Source organism: Chiloscyllium punctatum, chromosome 13 (genome assembly GCF_047496795.1).
Source record: "Chiloscyllium punctatum isolate Juve2018m chromosome 13, sChiPun1.3, whole genome shotgun sequence".
Classification (NCBI taxonomy): Eukaryota; Metazoa; Chordata; class Chondrichthyes; order Orectolobiformes; family Hemiscylliidae; genus Chiloscyllium; species Chiloscyllium punctatum.
In genome coordinates this window covers 107,567,914-107,587,818 of record NC_092751.1, presented here as the reverse complement: position 1 = coordinate 107,587,818, position 19,905 = coordinate 107,567,914, and the positions used below count along the sequence as shown (strand labels likewise).

At 38.5% G+C, this 19,905-nt stretch overlaps 1 protein-coding gene across 1 annotated transcript in view; it reads right to left on the bottom strand.

Moving 5' to 3' along the window:
* Nucleotides 1-7,767: 7,767 nt before the first annotated feature.
* Nucleotides 7,768-19,905, bottom strand: part of col13a1 (collagen, type XIII, alpha 1) — a 117,440-nt gene continuing 105,302 nt past the window's right edge. The window contains exons 39-41 of the mRNA XM_072583569.1: nt 16,868-16,945; nt 12,062-12,100; nt 7,768-9,816 (exon numbers count right to left, since the gene is read on the bottom strand). Of these exons, the coding sequence (XP_072439670.1) occupies nt 9,814-9,816; nt 12,062-12,100; nt 16,868-16,945 (120 nt within the window). The 3' untranslated portion in view covers nt 7,768-9,813. The remainder of the gene's footprint in view (nt 9,817-12,061; nt 12,101-16,867; nt 16,946-19,905) is intronic.

Sequence of the window (19,905 nt, the reverse complement as noted above, 5' to 3'; positions counted from 1 at the left end):
GTAACCTCCAGTAATTTACTTGGACATTAAAAGCCCTTCCAACAGAGTAAGATGCGAGGGGAAGCCTCATCTCTTAACTTGCCCAAATTCAAAACTAACCTTCTCACCCTGGCTTCCTTCCAGCAGCTATCTGAGCTATATGTCGATAGGAGTGTGCGTGGGGGTGAGTCACCTGTAGTGTGACATGAACCCAAGGTCCTGGTTGAGGCCATCCCCATGGGTACCAAACTCGGGTTCATGTCACACTACTGGTGACCCCCACTGCACTACACACACACACACTCTCAGATAGACAGATACACGCATACTCCTACAGACCCATACACTCACGGAGACCCTCTCTCATACACAAGCTCTCTCTTATACACTTCCACATTCATGCACCCTCTCACTGACTTAAATCCCTTTACACTCACACATACTCACACTCTCTCACACAGACACCCATACCCTCCCCACACATACACACGCACACACAAGTTTGTGGAGTGAATTTGTACTTGCAGAATTACATTTTATTTTGCTCAAAAACTGCATGAATCCATGTAAGATTCTTAAATCCCCTTTTTTAGATTAGAATCAGTCTGAACATTGGGGCACAGACAGCCTCACACAGGGCACCTCACACCTTCAATGCATTATCTGGGCTGACATGGCACCTATTGTGAAAGTTCACTTGAGAATGTAACTTTAAGAAAGTTCTGGAATTTACATATGAAAGAACTGAAACCAATATGCCCATTCTAAAAGATGAGAGACTTAACAAACAATCCAGGTCTTTTTCAATATATAATTTCAGTTACATCACACTGTAAACATTTGCTATAAATTCTGTGTCCTACGATCTTATACTCCACAACCACCTGAAGAAGGAGCAGCACTCTGAAAGCTAGTGCTTCCAAATAAACCTGTTGGACTATAACCTAGTGTGTGATTTTTAACTTTCTGGTCACTCTGGGAATGAAGAGAATATGACCATAGGGCATGAAAGTAGGATTGAGGTAGAAAACCTGCCAAGATTTTATTGAATGGGACAGCAGTCCCCAGGAATCAAATGGCTTACTTCAGTCCCTACTTCCTAGCCTGTTGGGAATGAACTCACTCTAATACTGGGAAATACATGTTTGCTACCTATGTGCTCCTCCAGGGGGCAGCAACAATGTTCCAATCCAATGACTGAGAGTTACAATTTCAGTAAAAATCTAGTCAGTGATTTTATATCATGTGCAAAACAATCAAAATATATCCTGTGAAAAGTTTTAAAATTCATTGAATCGTATACCATGCAAGTTATTTGTAAAATGCACTCATTAAAATGGTAAGTATTTGCATTCTGAACATTTGACATGAGCTGAAGATGGTAGTCTTATCTATCCAACACTGAGAAAACAGTTTTTCACTTTAAAGTTTATTCTCAATAAACAGGAGTCTTATTTTGGTTTTATTTGAATTGGGTTCAAAGCATTCAATTATTATGTATTTGGCAAACAATTATTGTTTGTCATGGTATGGTACTAATAGCTTGACTTTAAACAGAGATATTTTTAATCTGCATAATCATAATTAAAAAAAAGACTCAGTTTGATGTTTTAATATCTATATCTACCTTAAGCCAACTCTAAATAAATGTTATCTTATGGTCCAACAATGATTCAATTATTGGTGACCAACTTAAATTCTCTTTCAAACCACATTCAGACCATAGTGAACCAAGGCAAATTACTACAGATGCTGGAAATCTGAAATTAACACAGAGATTGCTGGAGAAACTGAGAGGTTCTGGCAACATTTGTGGAGAAGTAAACCCACATAATGGAGAAGTCTCATAACAATTTGAAACATTAACTCTGTTTCTCTCTCCATAGGTGCTGCTGGACTTGCTGAGTTTCTCCAGCATTCTGTGTGTTGGTTACAGGCAAAAAGCCAGGAAGGTCTGTACAGGCAATGCCTGGATTGTGAATAGTTTGTTCTTGAGTCCATTCACTAGTTAATTTGACGCACATCAGAACATAATGCAGGACAGTATAAAATCATCTTTCATACGTGGAGGAAATGTTCCTAGGTTGGATCTTTAAAATTACGGCCCTGCATGGGAGGACGTTCATAAGTATAAACATTAGGTCATACATTCGTAAACTGGGGATCCCCTGTAAAATGAAAACGAATCACACAGGAATTGGTGGAGGCTAGTCAGCCCACTTGGGCCTGCTCCCCTCCACCCCCATGGAAATTAACTCATGACTTATCTGCCCCTCGATTCCATGTACACACATGAGCTCCAAGGTAACCCTACTGAAGAAAAAAAATCTAATGAAAACTCAAATATGGGCACCCACAGCATTTCAGTGGAGCAAGATCCAAACTTCCATTAATCCCTTTGTCAAAGATTCCTTCTTAATCTTGATATTGAGTGGACTGGCTTGATCCCTTAAATGATGCCCCCTCACTTCCCCCACAGGAAATTGTCTCTATTTATCTAGCCTATCAAATGCTTTTAACATCTGCAAATTATGCTACATCCCAATCAAGGTGAACACATCCTCTCAGAAGGTTAGTGCTGAAAGCCCAACACAGCATTCCAGATAGGAGGGGAAGTTATATGCACAGCCCCAAGTATTCCAATCCTCTTGAGACAAAGGAGAACATTCCATTAGCCTTTTTGATTATTTTGTGTATCCACAAAGTAATTTCAAAGATTCAAATACGTGGACCCCAAGTTTCTTTATTTCCCTATAATCCCTCATTACTCAAAATTTAGAAAATACTTGATGTCTGTTTGAAGTATATATCCAGGTTTCATTTGTTACATGAAAGGTTTGCCATGAGGGTAATTACAACAGATGGCAACAAAGCCTGTCTCTCAAGAGACTAAACCTTTTGATGAATTCATAAGATTAAAGTTCCTTGAATGTCATAATTACTATGCCATTCACAAACGGAACTGTTTCCCAGTTTGCTTCAGAATCAATATTAATAACAATATCAACGTATGTCAGCACAAGCAAGTTTTGGGAAATTTTGATAATAGACAACCCTGGAGATGGGACAATATCAAATTCCTTACTATAGGGTTAATGCTCCTTCAAACCTCTTTAACCACAATCAAGTCACAAGAAACAACTGAGGACTTGCAGTTAACAATTTAGACTCTTCCATTCCCCAAAACACTGCAAAACTTGCCCCTTTACTTACTTCTCCAATTCCTTTTTGAAACTTCCCAGTCAAATCTGCTTTCACAGCCCTTTCAGGCAGTGCGTTCAAGATCATAGAACTTACTGTGTAAAAGTAAATCGCCCTGTCAATGAGCACAGTTATCAACTAAACAGGTACAATTGGCAGGAACCACGCTGGAAACAAATTTTAAATAAGTAGCAGGAACAGCTTTCAAATTTTCCTTGATAAGCCTTTTCTATTTAGGAAGACCAAGTTTTGAAAGTTAATAAATGTTAGCCAATGACAATAACCTATAACTTTAAACATATACTATCATACATTCTGATCCATATACCACCTCCTGGGAAATGCACCCATTGTTTTCTGTATTAAGCTTTTGAAGATTAGCTTGGCAGATCTTAGCAGCAAATTCCTTTCCAGAATTAACATGAATGTACACATCCCTCTCACTAAATATAAAATATTGAGCAACACATTGATGGGACAGTCAGTGTTAGGTTCTATGCCCATTGCGGAACTTGCATGCCATTTTCAAACTCTTTAAAATCTGAGCACATCAGTCTGCTTTTTTGCATTTATCTTATTTTTTCTGACAAGGTCTATAGCTTCCTTCCTCCACACCAAAAGACAGAGACAGTCTCAAAGGGCTTACTTGTTGATGTAGATCGAGGGAGTATCTGACATATGTTTAAATGAATTGGAGTTTTAGATTTACAGATAAAGCACATTATTTAAGTGCACTGTGAGTTATGTACCAGCAACAGTGGGATGTTATTCCCATCTTGTATTCATTACTAGCTTTGAAATTGTGCAAGGATGTTTGACCTTTTCCAAGCCACAACCTTGAAATTGGCTGTAAAAAAAAACTAGCCCTGATAAAACTTGATTTCTCTGTAGGGTGCTACATTCCTTACCTACCTCTCCAACACCCCCTGAGTTAATCATTTAGACATTAATATTGAGAAAGTCAAAATGCACTGGAGTCAGTGAAGTTTAAAAAGCAGAAAAATAAAAATCAATTGTTGCTTGGGCTTTAAACTTTGTAATTGATAGGAGGAGAAAGGGCAGAGAGGAAAAGTTTCTCACAGCTTTGAAGTCATTGAAATAATAATGTAGAAGAGGGGATAATAATGGATTGCAACTTCCTTCCATTTATAAGCTTTGATTTTGAAATGGTGAAGAGGGTAGGGAGATGATATATTGCATAGTACTTGACATCAAGTTAACACGATGTAGATGATCCTTCATGTCCTGGGGATTTATATTTTCAAATCAACATCACAAATACAGATTACCGTATTTGGGTTTTACCAAATTGCTGTTTGCGGGAGCTTGCTGTGCACAAACTGGTTAAAGTTTCTGACAAAAACAATCACACAGGCAGCTCAAAGTGTTTGCACCAGAGGTTGTGAAAGATGCAAGAATGACACTCTCTTTTAAGACGATTGTCATGTGTTTAATGAATGCCTGTGACTCTGCCAATAGTGTGCATAATACATGTATCAATTTGTCAATTACTTCCAGATTTATATGATCCTCATAAAGGTCAGAAGATTCCCAGTTATAAATTTCTGATGGCCATTTCTTCCTCAATTTATGATTGGAAGCAATGCCAGCTCTGTCCTCCAGACAAATTGCACAGACCTGGGGAAGATCAAAGGATCAATGCCTGTTTGAGACTGATTTGGAGATGCCGGTGTTGGACTGGGGTGTACAAAGTTAAAAATCACACAACACCAGGTTATAGTCCAACAGGTTTAATTGGAAGCACACTAGCTTTCAGAGCAACGCTCCATCAGGTGATAGTGGAGGCCTCAATCGTAACACACAGAATTTATAGCAAAAGTTTTCAATGTATAATTTCAGTTACATCACACTGTAAATTTTTGCTATAAATTCTGATGGATTGAGCCCTCCACTACCACCTGATGAAGGAGCGTCGCTCCGAAAACTAGTGTGCTTCCAATTAAACCTGTTGGACTATAACCTGCTGTTGCGTGATTTTTAACTTTGTTTGAGACTGGGATTAGAAATATGACACTTTAAGGCCATTTTACAGACAGGTGGATGTTTGCATTCAAAGGACTGGCAATAGTTTTAGTTTTACAGGAAATGACAGAATGTTATCATTCTTGGGAATCTCACCTCATCCCCTGACTTACATGAGGCTTTTGATCTCCATAGTCCTCACATTGAAGCTACAAGGTGTTTGCTTTAAGTTTACTCCATGTTTGAAGCTGGCATCGAGTCTCCTTTCCAGTGAATGAAAGGTGGGGGGTTTGGGCACTGTACAATGGCATCAAGGGACCCATACCAATCTCTCTTTGTTCTCATTAATTAAAAAAAAACACAAAGCAGAATTTCGCTTTGAAAATTTTATATTTTGTACAGCAGATGAAACAGAGACAAAACAGATAAGCCAAATGCTATCCTAACCAACAGATTACCCATCTCTGAAGCAATAAAACCTTTACAGTCAAATGGGAAAAATAAACATTGATTTCAGATCAGCTGCAGCATCCCACACAAGGCAGGAAAAATTATCTGCACTAAAGGCACAGGTACAGCCAGTTACATTGAACAAATTGCTATCAGTATTTTTGAAAAATGGATTTCTTAAAAAGGTGGGATATAAAGTCAAAGATATTGCATGCCAACAGTAAAAGTGAACATTTGGCAAACAGAATCATCAGTAAACAATGTTAACATTCAGATCTCCGTTGCTTCATAAAAATTAAACTGGAAATTGGAGTCAGATTTACTGATCTCCTTCACACGTAAACTCAAAAATATAATACAAGTTCATTTACAAGTATTTTATAGTATCGTACATCTTATGCTACAAAAGCAAATCTCAATATAAAATTTTCGTAACTTTTTGAACTTATTAATGCTAACGAATAAGCTTCAACGAATGTTTTTAATTAAAATTGAAAGCTTTAAAAATAAGTTAAGCATCATAAATGCAAAATTATATGTTGCAGTTAAAACTGGTCATTAAAAATGAAGGCATAGCTCAGATAATTTCTGGAGCTATGATGAAGATTCTATCCCCAATTCTAAACAATGATTCTTGTAACAATAAAGTTGTTGTCTGGGAAATGATGTTTAGGAGCAATAGTGGAAGGGTTAAAAAAAAGTCAAGTCCCTAAATCTTTCCAGAGTGTGAAAGCGTTCTACAAAGGCATAAAAATGTGTTGGGTAAGGGGATAGTACATTTTCAGAAGTCATTGCTTCTCAAGATTAAATTATTACAAAAACTGAAAGAGTAACTTTTACAACAATTTATAGTTTTCAAGTGCAGTAAAAATATACCAATAGATGTATATTGCAAGTGTAAATTCAACCAACCAACTCACTGAAACAGGTTCGTTAGAGAACTCTGAATGCAGTGCTAGTTGATAAATTGTTCAGTTGTTGGAAGTTATGTTGAGTAGCTCTACCAAAGAGCTAGCACAGATAGAATGGGGCAAATGGCCTCCTTTTGTACAGTATCAGTCTATGTTCATGGCTTTACATGGAATTACTGCAAAGTGGAATTTAATTCTCATATGTAACACTGCAATGACTTACAAAAACTAAAAATGTCAATCAAATAGGAATGACTGGATGCCTCTTGCAGGTACAACACAAAGGCATGTGCCAGATAGATCTTACCTGTTAAAAATAACTAACTCCATAATTATCAAGCATGCAGTAGTGAATTCAAAATATGTTCTTCATAGGCCATACAAATTAACACTTTTATTCTGTAGCCCAGTTGCACTTTGTCTGAAGCATGGGGCTCTGTGACTACATAGATTTAACATTTCCATTATAAGGTTGATTTGAATATTATAGTTTGTCCTGTAGCCCTCAGAAAATAATTTTTGTATTGATTACTGTGCCCCAGAAACATATAAAATCAAACACTGGTAACAGCCTGATAGAAGGAAGTCTTCATTTATACAGAAATTTTAACAAAAAAGATATGACCTTTTTCAAATGTAAATGCGAATAGCTGAAGAAACAGATTATGGAGTCTTTTACAAAAATAAAACCAGAGGTGGATAACAAGTAATTTTCTCCCACTTTCCCCCCACCCCAAAAAAAACTCATTGAAAAATGCAGGAAAAGCAAGAAATCAAGTTTTGTTTCAAAGAATGGTGGTGATACCAATTATTTATTCAAATGAACTGTACAAAGATACATCACCATTCAAAAATAAATGATGCAAACCGCCAGCAGTTCTGGTCAGTTCCTTAAAATACTTTGATTAAAAAGGAATCATTTAATTTTTGGCAGTGTGTTTATCTGATACTCTCATAGAAGGAAGAGAAAACAAAAATGCTCTGATGGTGGCCATTTAGTTAATGATCCACCAAACGTATAGCAATATTTAAAACTGCTCAACAGATCATCCCTCTGCATCCTGAAAGAACGAGGCTCACATCTGAATTCAAACGGACCCGTCAGTTCCACTGTCAAAACATATGCACTCCCATTCTGCTGCTTTTCACGCATCACCTGGAGTGCGTTGATGAACATGGTTCAATCTATAATCCTTACTGATCGCTGCACACAAACCTCTGCTGGAGACTGGAAGTGGCTTTCTGAAACTGAAAATGTTCAGCACTCCGTTCCTCCAATACTTTTATTTTGGTGTCAAACATTTCCTGACGAGAAGTCATGGAAGGTTTCTCCACAGCAGTCTCAAATTGTTTCCATTGCTGGCCAACTCCATTACTTTTTTGCATTAAGCCATGGCGTCTGCCCCTGGCAGTGGCAAATGTAACTGTTCAGAACTGATCGCTTCAGGTGGCACTCGTGGGCAAAGTCCGCATGCTCACACACAAGCTCATGCAGCATCAGGTACAAAAAAAACATACTCGCTAGGCCCTGGGGTCAAGATGCTGCCCAATTCCAAATCCTGACTGGTATTCTTTCCTGAATTGCGCACTTCATGTAAACAGTTCAAAAAGGTTTCAGCTTTCTGCTAAACCTAATGCATTGCCTGTCCTTCAAGTCTGAACTGTACTTAACAGGATAATAATTGTGATTAAACTTACAAGGCCATGCGGGTTTTGCAAAGGGAACTGAAAGGGATCTGGGATCACAGATTGTGCAAAAAGCAAATTTGAGCTTTTGAAGGAAGTACTTGATATCTAACCATAGGGTGGGAAAGGTGTATATTTAGTGAAGTGACATTGTTATTTCTGCAGTTTTGCCACAGACACTAACCAGTTTGACATAAGTTTAAATCAAACTGGTGAATGCTTGTGATAAAATTGTAAAGGAATGCAATACATTTCTGCTAACATCACCAATGGCAGTTTCTGGAGAGAGAGGTATACTGTAGTTACAAAAACATACAGGATCTTTGGGATTATCTATAGAGGCATTGGAAATGAAAACATGGAAGTTACACAAAACATCTATAAAACATTAGTTCAGTTCCAGAGACAATGTGTCCAGTTTTGGAGATGGCACTTTAGAAAGCATGACAATGGCCCTGAAAAGGGTGCAGCAGAGATTTACTGAAGTGGTGCAAAGAATGTGGGACTTCAGCTGACTCTATGACATCTAAAGTAAAAGCACTGGCTTTGTAGCTTAGACATTGGTTGATACAGGGTATATTTTACAACAATAAACCAATGACTCAAGCATCAAATTATGGAGCATAATCCTCACCAGTATCTTGGTAAAGGTATATCTTATATTTTATATAGAGATGTTTAAACTTTACATTTGATACTCAAGTCTAAAAAGCTGTAAACAATGTCAATGACATTTCTCTGTATCTTTATAGTGAGGAAACCTTCATTTTATTGGGGCTGTCAGAGTGTAAAAATCTTCCTTGGCACTTCCCATTCTACCTGTTATTAATTATCAACTTCAGTGAAAGGAGGTTGGCAGCTGTCTGGAGCCACATCACCTGCCAATTTCACCGCCTGAAACCTCACTGTGAAACTCCAATGAAGAGCTGCTGTAGGAGGCATTTGTAGAAATGATCAGGCTTTGTAGAACTTTGGTCTTCTTGGTCATAAATGCTGGGATGACAGTGTGGTATCATCATTGCTATTCCTGGGCCCAATCAGTGATCAACTAATACAAGTTCAGATATTTGGCCTCAACAGATTCAAGAATTTAACAAGGTTTTTTTTTGCTTGAAAGTCTAAGGCTGAAATACATCTGTTCCTTTCCAGCGTCATTAGCAGCAGCTGTGGTAAAGTGGTTGGATTGCTTTTCCCCCACTTGAGGCACTAGGATTTATGCACACTTGTGCAATAAGTATAATTTAAGCAAGGCAACACAGCAGGGATATATTGTGGTCTGGGGAATTGACTTCAAATAACTGAGTCCGCAATGAAGTGCAGCCCAATTCATATAAACACAATAAGTTATAATACAACACTGGCTTCTCATATTCTGCACAAATATCATGCAAATAATACTGCTGAGTTATGCAATAAAATTAGTAGATGAATACACACAGATACAAGGACAGTAGTAGACAAGACAGAATTTAATACAATCTATACAAAATGTGAACTTAAAATATGCAATTGTTTTTTAAAAAAGATAGCTTTTATGATTGCAAAAAAATTGTATAAAAATAAATATTCTATGTACACACTCCATTCTGAGGTTAGATCATCATCACTGCAGAAAGAGCAAAGTAAACTTGAGTTAGTTCAAACTTCAGCACTTTAAAAATCAAACAGATATGGAACAAGTAAAGAACCAATTGGAATGGAAATGGAATTTGACCGGTAATGTATTATATTCCCTAATGCTGAGGAGGAAAGAGATCAGTGTCACACATGACTCACTTTCATTATTTATGATTAAAGTCAATTCAATGGGATCTTTTTTTTACTGATGCACCCCTTCCTTTTATGTCCTGTACATTATCCCTTCACATTACTTAAACACAATAGTCAGCTGCTCTCTCTTTACTAAAGCAATATTCACTGTTCCCCAATCTAATTCAGGCAAATCTCAAAGTATTGTTTTCAGCTAATTATGTGTGGCACCTCAGCAGGAGAAAATAAAATCAAAAGTTATGAATTATCATGGGATCAATAATCCCGATTATATTTTTAGGACAATTGTTTGTCATTTTAAATGAAGAGCATGCATGAAATGACTGGGTTATTACACTCAATACAATTGCAGCAAAATCATTTTATAGATGTGTGGTAGAACTTTGGATTGTAATAGGGAGGTTGTGGTGTAATGATTATTTCACTGGCCTAGAAACCCAGAACTTTGTTAGAGAGAAGGTGGTTGAAAGGTGACTTAATTGAGACAGATAAGATAATTAGGGGTTGGATAGAGTGGACAGTGAAATCCTTTTTCTTAGGATAGTGCTGGATAGCATGAGGGGACATAGCTTTAAATTGAGGGGTGACGATTATAGGACAGATGTCAGAGATAGTTTCTTTACTCAGAGTGTAGTAGGGACGTGGAACGCACTGCCTGCAACAGTAGTAGACTCATCAACCTTAAGGGCATTTAAATGGTCATTGGATAAACATATGGATGAAAATGGAATAGTGTAGGATAGATAGGCTTCAGATTGGTTCCACAGGTTGGTGCAACATCGAGGATCAAAGGGCCTGTACTGTGCTGTAATGTTCTATGTTCTGAGGGTGTGGGTTCAAATCCCACCATGGCAGATGGTGAAATGTGAATTCAATACGATTTGGAATTCAAATCTGGTGTAATGGTGACAACTATTAATTGCCATTTTAAAAAAAGCCAAGATTAGAGTGGTGCTGGAAAAGCACAGCAGGTCAGGCAGCATCCGAGTAGCAGGAAAATCGATGTTTCTTCCTACTTTACAACTGTCATTGTTAATATTGCTGTTTTTATTATTGTGATCCAATGACATTTTACAGTCACTAATTCATCTTGTCTAATCCTGATTAAATTTGCCAACTGAAGCGTAGGAGGCTGACAGGTGACCTTATTGAAGTTTATAAAATGTGAGACATACATATAGAGTTAATGGTCGTGTCTTATCTGGAGAATGGAGGATTTCAAGACTGGGGTACACATTTTTAAGGTGAGAGGAGAGAGATTTTAAAAAGACATGGGGGCAAGTTTTTTTTTACACAGTGTGTAGTTCGTGTGTGGAATGAACATTCTGAGGAAGTGGTGGATGTGGGCACAATTACAACATATAAAAGACATTTGGATAGATACATGAATGGGAAAGGTTTGGAGGGATATGGGTCAGGAGCAGGCAGGTGGGATGACTTTAGTTTAGGATTATGCTTGGCTGGTTGGACCAAAGGGTTGTTTCTGTGCTGTATGACTCTATGATTCTATCTATTTTGGTCTGGCATGTACCAACCCGAATTGTACCATTCTATGTTATCCTTGCAGGTTGTTAAATGAACTGTGAGTAATTTGGGCTTTGATGGTGCTCACATCATTTAATTATTGTAATAGCTTCTTTCAGATGCCGGAGGGCTTAGAGTGAAACGTGTATTTAACAACTCATTCGCACTTTTACAAGTGTGTAAACTTAATTCTAATTGGGAGGAACTTTATAGCCCAATTAAATAGTTGAGGAAGTTACCTCGGGTCCTGCTGAAAAACATTTGGGGTTTACAGCAATCACACCCCCGCTGTTAAAGCCAGCGTGTTCTTTATGATTGGTAATGAATAAGCTGGTCACAATGGTAACATTGCAGAAATCAAACTTCTAAGATGAAATTACAGTAGTTGCTTCCAAAAATTGCTCTCCAATAGCATTTAACTACAGCATTAATTATCTACATTAAGAGCAGGCTTCACATTTACCACATTTCAGACACAAGTGGCTTCCAGCCAATTCAAAGACATACATCAGCATGCTGAAGCTGCTTAAGATTCAAGTAATCGCAATTTTACTTACTTTATTCCAACACCCCTGTACAGGTAAACCATCTTCACCCTGCAGTTTGAAATAGAGAGGTGTTTTATATATTGTTACACTTATCAAAAAAATGTGACTACTTTCATTTTATCCTGCCATTCACAAGACCTTTTGCATTCCTTTTCCCTTCCCACGTCCCTCACTTCCTCCTGTTAAATATCTTGTATGTGATGAAAACAGCCCTTGCAGCAATTGCAACAAAAAAAAACTTGTTCCAATGGGACAGGAAAGCAAATGCTGCATGACGGTGCTGTAACTACTTGACTGCCACAAGTTTTTGTATTTTGGATGATGCTGGAAAAGAACCCAAAGGATTTTTCTGATCCAGTATTTATTGCATTGATACCAGCCTAATAACTGACAGGGATTGCATTAACGTCACTGCTTTATGGAAAATGAAACATTACATTTGGTGTTGTGTAAATTTAGTTTTATGTTTGGAATTCTGTGCCTCAACACATGTCAATACCTGAGGACCTTCAATGAAATCTCACCCATTTATTTCTGTACTTATCCATCTCATACAACAAGTTGAAAATTAAAACAGAAACCCTGAAAATTTGTCTTGCTTTGTGAAGACCATGGGTTGAAAATTCCAGAAAAGGTAAAACTAATGTTACCAAGTGAACTACTAACAGTCAGAGATTTTGTGTAATTTTGTTTTAGTTTTAATGCTTACCAAACAAACTTTTGATCTCTTATGTGATGCTACAGCTTTACAAATCTCTGGTGAGGCCGCACTTGGAGTATTGTGTATAGTCACTGCATTGTAGGAAGGATGTGGAAGCTTTGGAAAGGGTTCAGAGGAGATTTACTAGGATGTTGCCTGGTTTGAAGGGAAGGTCTTATGAGGAAAGGCTGAGGGAATTGAAGCTGTTTTCGTTAGAGAGAAGGTTGAGAGATAACTTAGTTGTGGCATATATGATAATCAGAGGGTTAGATAGGGTGGAGAGTGACAGTCTTTTCCCTAGGATGGTGATAGCTAGCACATGGAGACATTACTTTAAATTGAGAGGTGATAGATATAGGACAGATGTCAGAGGCAGTTTCTTTACTTAGAGTAGTGGTGGCATGGAATGGCCTGCCTGCAACAGTTGAAGTCTCGCTAACTTTGAGGGCATTTAAATGGTCGTTGGATAAACATATGGTTGAAAATGGAATAGTGTAGGTTAGATGGGCTCCAAACTGATCTCACAGGTCAGCACAACACCGAGGGCCGAAGGTCCTGTACTGCTCTGTAATATTCTATGTCTATGATATATTTTGTGCAATTTTATTTTAAACAAGGAAGTGAATTAATACAGTATCAGATTATTTTTATAGCTTCTTATTCAATATTGTCCTTGGAGAACGGGCAGACAATGGTCTAGTGGTATTACCGCCAGACTGTTAATCCAGAGAGTCGTGAGTGTGGTGCTGGAAAAGCACAGCAGGTCAGGCAGCATCCGAGGAACAGGAGAACTGCTGCCTGACTGGCTGTGTTTTTCCAGCACTACACTCTCGACTCTAATTTCCAGCATCTGCAGTCCTCACTTTCGCCCTGTTAATCTAGAGACCCTGGTAATGATCCTGGGATCTGGACTTTACTCCTGGCAGATGGTGGAATTTGGGTTCAATTCAAAATCTGGAATTAGGAGCTAACAATGACCATGAAACCATTGATAATTATTGGGGGAAAAACCCACCTAGTTCACTAATGTCTTTTAGGGAAGGAAATGGCCATTCTTACCTGGTCTGGTCTATATGTGACTTCAGACCCAAGCAATGGTTGATTCCAAATTGCCCTCTGGGCAGTTAGGGCTGGTGATAAATGTTAGCCTGGCCAGTGACACTCTCATTTAGTGAATGAACACAAAACAAAACTCCAGTCCATTGAGAGCTTCCAATATTAGACGTAATGCTTCTGATAAAGTAATGTGACTACATTTGCAATGGTCACACCACTTGACATTTTGAAGATGTGGATTATATCACATCCAAATCCTTTAGCTTCCAACCAAAACACATCTGACTTATCTCAGCCTTTCCTTTGCAGTTTCAAACTCTGAATTGCTTCTCACCTTCCTTCAACCAAACTGTATTCCTCTAGAGACTCCCTCTTAACTTCAGAGACATCATGTATACACTGCTCGTACCTGAGATCCTTATTAATTTGATTTTGATGGATGTGTCTTCTAATTAAACGTTGTTTTAAAAATGAGAAGTCATGAGGACCTCAAAGGTTGTTAAGGAGGAAGACTGGAAAAATGAAGCCACTACAAGTATTTCAGTCTGTAAGTCAAACGTTGACAGTGGACACAAACCAACATTTTTGGATTTTTATGTATTCACTTTCATAGACTTGAAAGTTACATTTGACCATGGCGATTACCATGGTGAGTTGTACATTATTACAGAACAATAGAATAATCATCTGTGGCCATTGATATTTATGCATTTCTCCGATGGAGCTCAATATTTCATTTTCCTTCCAACATTAATACCTGCTGTTGAAACGATCATGCAGCAAGCAGGCAAACACAGGTGCATGTACCATCCTCCACCTTTCACACACAGGTGCATGTAACATCCTCCACCTTTCCCCTCCCCACCTAAATACAAGACATCCCCAACCCGATCCCAGTGAAAACAAAACCATTCTTATTTCTGCAGGACGTCTTTTCATTTGAACTTTCAGCTAAGAACTATGAAATGGCCGGTTTTATTGCAAGGGGTGATAATTCTGAAATGATAGATAGTGACGTGAGTAGGTGTTACAGAACACTTTGCTCCAATTCTCCAGTATCTGTTATTGTTCAAGATGGGTTAACACTACAACTGGGAACTAGAGGTCGGCATATCATTCAATGTTCAAATGCTAATAATATACAGTGGTTGACATTTCCAGAACAAAGTAATTACTGTGGCAAAGTCAGTTCAAGCTTGGACCCCATTCAATAAGAAAGTTAAAAAAAAATGCGTCAGCCCTTTCAACGTGCACACAAGATGCTGTGAACAACTGTCTCGGCATTAAAAAGGGAAACCGTCCCTCGAACACTGGAGAACTCTGCCTGGTAGTTGGCACCCAGTCCCGGCTTTGTCAATTTCCTGACACTAAACTACCAAATTTCAGATCCCTGTGTTTCTTAAATCATGTGCCCCAATGAACCCCAATTAAAAAACATTTATTTTTGACTTGACACAATTGTATGCAACATGCTTTTTAAAAAATTAAATAAAGTTTCTAAACACAAGAACTATAAGCAAGCCTTAAATCTATTGTTCATGCATCGAGCTTCAGTGGAAACCCTTTTGCAAATCTATAGTATTATTAAAAAATGAAACATAAAAAGTATGTACCAAATAAAATGTTATACATTTCAAATAGGATTCTTATGTTGTGCCTTACATTAAGCAGAAGTTTATTTCTCGCTAAAAAAGATTAAGTTATTTAGCTATAGATCTAATGTGAGATAATTAACATTAACCCATTGGTACTCTGTTGTAATGCAGTCAGGGCAGGGTTGAGGGAAGTGACAGAGAAGACAGGCTAGGAAAGAAGTGAGGATGTTAATTTTTAATTGGTTGTGAAAGGAGAAAGAGGAGCATCAATGTAAAAAAGGAGGGTTCTGCAAAATCATTCACTGTAGCAGCACCAACTATGGAAGGGGGGTTGGATGGAGAGCCTAGTTTTTGAAACAGCAAAGGAGAGAGAAAGCCATTGAAATGAAAATGGTCAAATCTGGTATGGGATTTGGGTTAGCAATTTTTAAAATGCTTGTAGAGTGAAAAGAATTTGCATTTTTGTACAGCCTTTCACAACTATAGGATGGTCAACAGCTAGTTACTCCCATTGGAGTTCTTTTGAAGTGTAGACTTTGTCTTTAGATGAAAATGCAGCAGTTAAGGTTGTGCACACAAGCTCCCACAAACAGCAATTAAATGAGATATTTAGCAGTTTTTAGATATTTAGCAATTATATATAGTTTAGGGTATCTCCGTATTGGAGTGATAAAGATCAGGTGAAGAGCCTACCATCTAAATCAACTGTTTTTCTTCAATTGATTTTAACTCAATGCCAATATTTCAAAGCTAAAACATTTGTGGTTGCAAAAATATCAACATCTGTATGACAAAAAGCACAAACAAAAGGGAAATGCAGACTAACATGGCATCACTTTTATAGAGAGATTCATCTTCCCCATCACCTGGCATCTCAGGAATAAGATCCTTCAATATTGTCCATGGTGTTTTATAAACCTCCCACAGCAAGCTATCCGAATGGAGCTTTATAAGTTGAGGTTTTTAACAGTGACCATTCCATAGACCTCATTTTGAAATGTGTTTTTTCAAAGGTGAAGTCCAAGTTGTTAAGGACCAATGAATATATTCACTATCAGGTCTAGTTTGTGGAGATCACCTTTATGTTCATTGTTTCAAATTAGTTGCTATTGGTATGAATCTTCTCTGAAATGGGTCCGAGTTTCTCTTGAGATGTGTTATTTACCTAAAGAGACACTGATTGGTTTATGCTGCTCTGTCCAATTTCCTCATTGCTATTTGCAAAGTGAGCAATATTTTATGTCAAGTGTTTCTGCATTTGTAGCAAATCTCACAATGACAACAAACAATCTCAAGATGAGGTTAGTAAATCAATCTGTTATTGGTTGTGAAGAGGTTAGATGGCAATGTGGGAATTGAGCTGTACTTTATTTGCATTACACATGGAGTGATTAGTTCACTAGCATGCATGAAGATGGATTAAACAGATTAGCATGCAGGAAGGGAAGGGCGATAACATCATACCAATGGGCAAGGGGCATCAAGACCATCCAGGCCGGGTAAGCCTGGTTCACCTTTCTCTCCTTTAAAGCCTCGGAACCCCTGTTTACAAAATGAACTGACTTGGTTAATACAAAAAACATTTGCAATTGACTTTCACATAAATGGAGAAAGGAGGGAGGACTTCGAAACTGACAGGTTAGTGTTAGACAAAGTGGCAACATCATTCGAGAGCGACCAGCTCCAAGGATGGCTTGTGATGGCTGACTTGAAACTCTCACCCTCAGCGTCAGGCTCGCTGCAGTTTCACTGATAAGTGCTCCTTAGTTGTTGGGAATGCAGGTCTGGAGCTCTGGCAGTGAAGCAAAGAAACTCCAAACAGATTTCTACCACCAGAGGTGGAGCAGATCTTGGCGCGTAAAACCCATATCATCCGATGTGGCTCGGAACTCCTCCAGAGCCACACTCTAGATGTGAACACTTAGCTTCTGTGGCGATGTGCAACTTGGAGCATTGTTGATAGGCAAAGACTTGATTCAAGGGAAGATGAGGTGTTTCCACTTCTCGTGTAAAAGCAGTCTTCAGGTCTGCTGTGACAGTCCATTTTTGTGGAACTTTTAGGTCGACATTCTTGTTCCTCCCTTATTTTTCCATTACAATATCCAACATTTTCAATTACATCACAAGAACATACCAAAGGACAAGGTGCATCTAATCCGGGCACTCCTTGGTCTCCCTTATCCCCTTTGGGCCCTTTAGAACCTCTCTTTCCCTTCTCCCCCTGCAAATAATATCTTTATTAGTCAAGGAATGATGGAAAAAAAGGGGGAAAATTGAAAAAAAAAGTTTGCCATTTATTTTACTCAACTTCATAGAAATAAACATTATTGCACTGGATTGAATAAATTGTTTAGAGATTGTTCAGTAAACTTCAGTATCACAAAAAAAATACTTTTAGCAAAAATAATTTTCATTAAAAAAAGTCTAAGAATTTGAAATCTGCAATTTATTTTACAAAACCGAATCAATGCCTGTTCTCGATTATTTTGGTTTTAAAATTACATTGGCCACTTCTTTAATGCTTACAATTTCTTTACAAACACCAAAATGAATTGCATACTGAATTACAGTCCAGAATCAAAATAAATATTAGAGGAGGCAGGGAGAGAGGGAAACTTGCAGATTGAGTAGAAAAAAGGAACAGCTCACACATTAGGGTCATTGTCAGCAAGAGAGGGAGATGCTGTTGGAAGAAGGAACAAGGAGGATAATCTGGGATTAAAGCAGAACAGAAGGAAGGTTTGAAGGGGGTAAGGCAGACCTGTTGGAAGGAATAAGAACACAGGAGAAAATGCAAAGCACAAATGAAACAGCACAGCATTATTGAAACATCTATAAAATGATACACACATCAAAACTAGCATCTGTACTTCTGGAGAAATTAAATGGCACCACATTTTGTCTAAAATCAAAATGCTGACCATGACAAATTAATTACAAGCTATTTAATTCTTAAATAATCAAATATCTTAATTTAGCCAGAAAATTTACAAAGTTAAATCTACCCTTTAAGAAATGCAAGCTTTATCATGAGAGTTAAGCACGTTATTTGTCAATTACATAATAATAAAAGCAATTGAAATGATCAAGTCACTGATGGATTATTTATTGATAACTCACTGAGAACCATATTTTCCTCTGTCTAGTTGAGGCACAGGGTACTGTATTTAGTAGGCCATGGCTTCCATATTCCTGACACAAGACTCCCAAAACAAGCTCTCTACACCAAGCTCCATCACAGCTGATCACCACCAGGGGGTAAATTAAGACCTTTAACACCTCCCTAAAAATATGCAACATTCCACTGACTTCTCGGAATCTCTTGCCTGAGACTCCCCCGAAATGGAGGAGAAGCATTTGTGAAAGTGATAACTATTCCCTCTTACGTGACCACCCCAGGGGGAGTCCAAGTACATAGAGCTGAAGGAGGGTGCGCAAATTCAAACATCACCCCTCCTCAACACCTGCAGCAGGTAGTGTAATTCCAGCAGCAGATACTTTACCTCAGGACCCACGACTCCAACGTGGCAGAAAGTCATCCGTTCTCAACAGATCACTTAAGAAGAACAGCAACATTATTTGTTGCTCTCTCGCTATCCCTCGCCACATGCTAGTGAGGAGAGGAATGGGGGGAGAGAGAGGAGTTCAACACGTGGCTACAGGGGTGGTGCAGGAGGGAGGGTTTCAGATACCTGGATAATTGGAGGTCATTCTGGGATAGGTGGGACCTCTACAAACAGGATGGTGTAGACCTGAACCAGAGGGGTACCAATATCCTGAGGTGGGGGAGGGAGGGAGGTGGTGGGGGTGGGATTTGGTAGTGCTCTTCTGGAGGGGGGTTGGGAACTGAATTTGTACTTCCAGTGTCCAGAAGGTTGAGAGTGGTGAGGTCAGAAATGAGGTTTCAAAGTTGCAAGAGTTCACCAGCAAGCAGGTAGGTGGTTTGAAGTGTGCCTACTTCAATGCCAGGAGCATCCGGAATAAGGTGGGTGAACTTGCAGCATGGATTGGTACCTGGGACCGGAGACATGGATAGAGCAGAGACAGGAATGGTTGTTGCAGGTTCCAGGATTTAGATGTTACAGTAAGAACAGAGAAGATGGGAAATGAGGGGGAGATGTGGCATTGTTAATCAAGGACCGTATTACGGTGGCAGAAAGGACGTTTGAGGACTCGTCTACTGAGGTAGTATGGGCTGAGATTAGAAACAGGAAAAGAGAGGTCACGCCTCAGAATAGTTCCAGAGATGTAGAGGAAAGGATAACAAAGGTAATTCTGGATAGGAATGAGAATAACAGGGTAGTTGTTCTGGGTATTTTAACTTCCCAAATATTGACTGGAAATACTATAGTTTAAGTACTTTAGATGGGTCAGAATGGTTTCCTGACACAGTATACAGACAAGCTAACAAGGGGCAAGGCCACATTGGGTTTGGTACTGGGTAATGAACCTGTCCAGGTGTTTTTTTGAAGGTGGTGAACACTTTGGTGATAGTAACCACA